We start from the raw sequence: 3,464 nt of genomic DNA, 5'->3' as shown, positions 1-3,464 counted from the left end.
ATAAAGGCTTATATATACATTTAGTAACAGGGTTGCTCTGGGTAGGCAGAAAGTTCCAACCCTCTAATCACATGGTTGGTTCCCCCAGCAACTACCCCCCATCCTGAGGCTATCCTGGAACCCCCAGAAACCAGTTATCTTATTAGAATACAAAAAGATTTACCACTTTCGGAGTTTCCAAAGGTTTTAGGAGCTCTGTACCAGGAAACACAGGGCATAGACCAAATGTTTATTTCTTACTAGGTCACAGAGCCCAGAGAAATATTTAGCTGCACCATTTATTATCCCTCCACATGTGAAATAGAAGTAGCAACTGGCAGTTGATTTTACACAGCAGCTCAGTAAGCACTTAATGTTTTCTGGAAAATAACTGTTTTTCCTCCCGCTCTTATAAAAGTAATACGTACTCATAGGAGAAACTTTAATTAGGCAAGAAGAAAATGAAAACCACCTGTATACTTTGCTGAGCTAACTATTCCTCCTTTACTGTATACCCTTCCTTCCAGACCCTTTCTGTATATATGTAAACAGGACCTTGCTGTAGGTACTCTTCTCTTAACAGGAGGTCATGACAGAGATCTGTGCCACTTGCTGGGGGAGTGGCTGGGCGATGGTATATCGCTTCTTCAGCTTCAGTCCCTGGTTTTTCTAGGTTTCTTCTCTTCCTGATGTCCAAACTACACTCCAGTAGGCCAATCCTACCAAGAAAGGTCTGGAGAGGGAGAAGGGACAGTGAAGAAGTTCTGAGCTCAGTGAGGGTGGGGAAGAAGATGCAAGAGAGGTCAATGCAGTGGGTTTGGAGGGAGTGGGTGAAGGTGCTCTTCTGCCACCTTGGCCACATCTCCGGGAGCGGCTAGAAGGGAAGCAGTGCTTGCCAGGTCAGTCCTCTGCAACGCAGCCTCTTTTGACAGGCATGGCCCTTTCGGTGTTGGTGGTCCTGCTCCTGGCTGTACTGTATGAAGGCATCAAGGTTGGCAAAGTCAAGCTGGTCCACCAGGCTCTGGTGAGCCTGCCCACCTCCGCCAGCCAGCAGAACATCGCTGAGACAGACCTGGATTCTGCAGGCACAGATTCACCCCCAGTCAGCAGAACCCGCCTCAGGTAGAGGCACTCAGTGTGGGGAATGGGCAGAGTACTCACATTCACCCTGAGCCCAGAGAGCATCACCCCACTTCACAGAAAGGAAATTGGGGCCCAGGGAGGACAAGGACTTGCCAAAGTGGTTACAGTTAGAACAATGAATGAGAGCTCAGGTCTCTTGATGCCCAGGCCAAAGTTCTCTCTATGAACAGCCACTTGGGAGGCTCAGAAGGATTTCATTAGGGAACTGTGATCTTCAGAACTCTGGTGTAGGCCTTTATCTAGCAAGAGTTGTGGCCACTCAGCCCTCCCCTAAGTCACTAGGCTTCCAAACCCAGGAGGGGATCTGCAGCTGTCCAAAAGCAAGTGATAAAAATTGCTGTCAGCAATATATCCCATTGGCGGGGGAGGGAGGCACCCTCTTCTCTCCTTTCCTCCCTTCCCTTCCCACTGTGATTGGGCAACCATTTAGGGTCCCTATTCTGCCCTCTCTCCAGCTCCAGCCTCACCTGTGCTTAGTGAGCCTGCCTGCTCCATCACCAGCTACCCTACATGGGTGTCTCACGTCTTCACAAGCACCCTGCAAGGTGTTCTTATTCCCATTTTACTAATGAGGAAATTTAAGTTTAGAGAGGTTAAGACATTTGTGCTAGGCCACATTTAGTAAGTGGCAGAGCTGGGAACTGATTTGTCACCAAAGTGCATGCTCTTTTCATTGTCAAACCACCTCCCGCAGTAGATTCGGGGGAAAAGTCTGCCTACCTGATGATTTCCTCATATCCCTTATCAGACAAGATTCATATCTCATCATTTTCCCTTCTGCCTAGGATTCTAAGAAGCTCAGAGTTAAATGTGGTAGAGATATGTCTCTCTAAAAAGAAATCTCTCCTGTGTTGAGAATACAAATTATAAGCCAGTCCTCTAACTCAATAGCCCTTTCTACTCCCTGACATCAACTCCCAGTTTCCAGCTCATTACCAGCATTAACTTGGTTCTCCTTTTTATCTAGGTGGGTTTTGTGTCACCTTGGCCAGTCGTTAATCCACGTAGCTCAGGTGGTCATCGGCTACTTCATGATGCTGGCTGTAATGTCCTACAACACGTGGATCTTCCTCGGTGTGGTCCTGGGCTCTGCTGTGGGCTACTACCTAGTCTACCCATTTCTCAGCACAGTTTAGCTGAGGAGGGATGTGCAGGCACTGATGCTTGAGGGAACTGGGACCTCTTCTTCCAGATACTGAGTGCAGCTGCGTTTTCTTATGGCTGTTCCTCACCTAGTTCCCAGACCCTGGAAACTTTGAGCTGAAGCCAGCACTTGTTCCCTGGAGTTCAGAGGCCATTGCAGCCACCTTCCTCCTCAGCCAGCCTGCACAGGGCCCAGGCCGAGTCTTGTGCCTTAAGAAGGCTGCTGTGACCAAAGGGAGAATGGAGAGAACAGAACCTGTGGGTGGGGTTGCTGAGCCCATGACAGTACATCTCTGTGAGTCAAAACTTAATAATTTCCAAAGATCTTCAAGACAGGGAGATGGGTTCTGAGTGATGAAGGGCATGGAACCTGATACCCTCTGCTCTCCTGCTTTGTGCCTTATCTACAAGAGCATCTTCCATTTGACTTCCTGACCTCTTCTGCCTTTGGGAGACAGAAACCAAACTAGCTCCCTTTTCTCACCTTTCTGCCTTTGGAACACATGAAGATAGTCTCTACTACGGATCATGTTGACAAAGATTTTTCATTTTTCCCACTGAACTCCTGGTTGGCAATTTTGCATATTCATACAAAACAAAATTTTAAATGAAATGATTTCATTTTATTCATGAGGGATGGCAACATCTGCTGAGACCTGTTTGCCTTTCTTGTGGGGAGAATAAGTGACACCTGAGTAAAGGCAGAGGGGAAGGATTGTTATCAAACCTTCTGGCTTGTCTGGATAGACTGAGCTCCTCCCATCAGATGGCATTGCCTGCAGGAGGAAGATCATCTAATAGCTTTGGGTGTCTGGGAAGCTCTTCATGGCCTTAATGTCTCCTCTTATCCTGATCCTCCTTTTTTGTAGAACAGAAAACTGCACTTAATACTATTCAATACTTAGTATTCTCTATTTATTACTGCTCACTCCTAATGATCTAGTGGAGAAACTGATTCATTCACTTAAAATACTGGGTAAGCCACGCTTGTCATGCAATAAGCAGTCAAACCAAAGCCATGAACAGTTTTAGAGTTAGATGGGACTCTCCAAATAGTTGAGCCTCTTCACTTTATGAAAAAAGGAAACAAAGATCCAGGGAGAGAAAACCACTGCTGTATACTGAGATATCTATGCTCAAGTACCTCATGGGCCTAGGTGAAAAGATGGTGTTAAGCTTTGGGAATTAAAAACAAATAT

At 46.6% G+C, this 3,464-nt stretch overlaps 1 protein-coding gene across 1 annotated transcript; it reads left to right on the top strand.

The window, feature by feature from the left end:
* Positions 1–850: 850 nt before the first annotated feature.
* On the top strand, positions 851–3,404 carry LOC103584345 (probable low affinity copper uptake protein 2; the record flags this gene model as incomplete). The annotated part of the gene is made up of 2 exons (XM_008565390.1): positions 851–1,101; positions 2,090–3,404. Coding segments are annotated over 2 exons (420 nt in total), but the record flags the coding sequence as incomplete, so codon positions are not given.
* Positions 3,405–3,464: the final 60 nt, after the last annotated feature.

Source organism: Galeopterus variegatus, unplaced genomic scaffold (genome assembly GCF_000696425.1).
Source record: "Galeopterus variegatus unplaced genomic scaffold, G_variegatus-3.0.2 Scaffold50904, whole genome shotgun sequence".
NCBI classification, from domain to species: Eukaryota; Metazoa; Chordata; class Mammalia; order Dermoptera; family Cynocephalidae; genus Galeopterus; species Galeopterus variegatus.
Note: the sequence above shows the minus strand (reverse complement) of the source record. Positions and strands in the feature narration are given on the sequence as shown.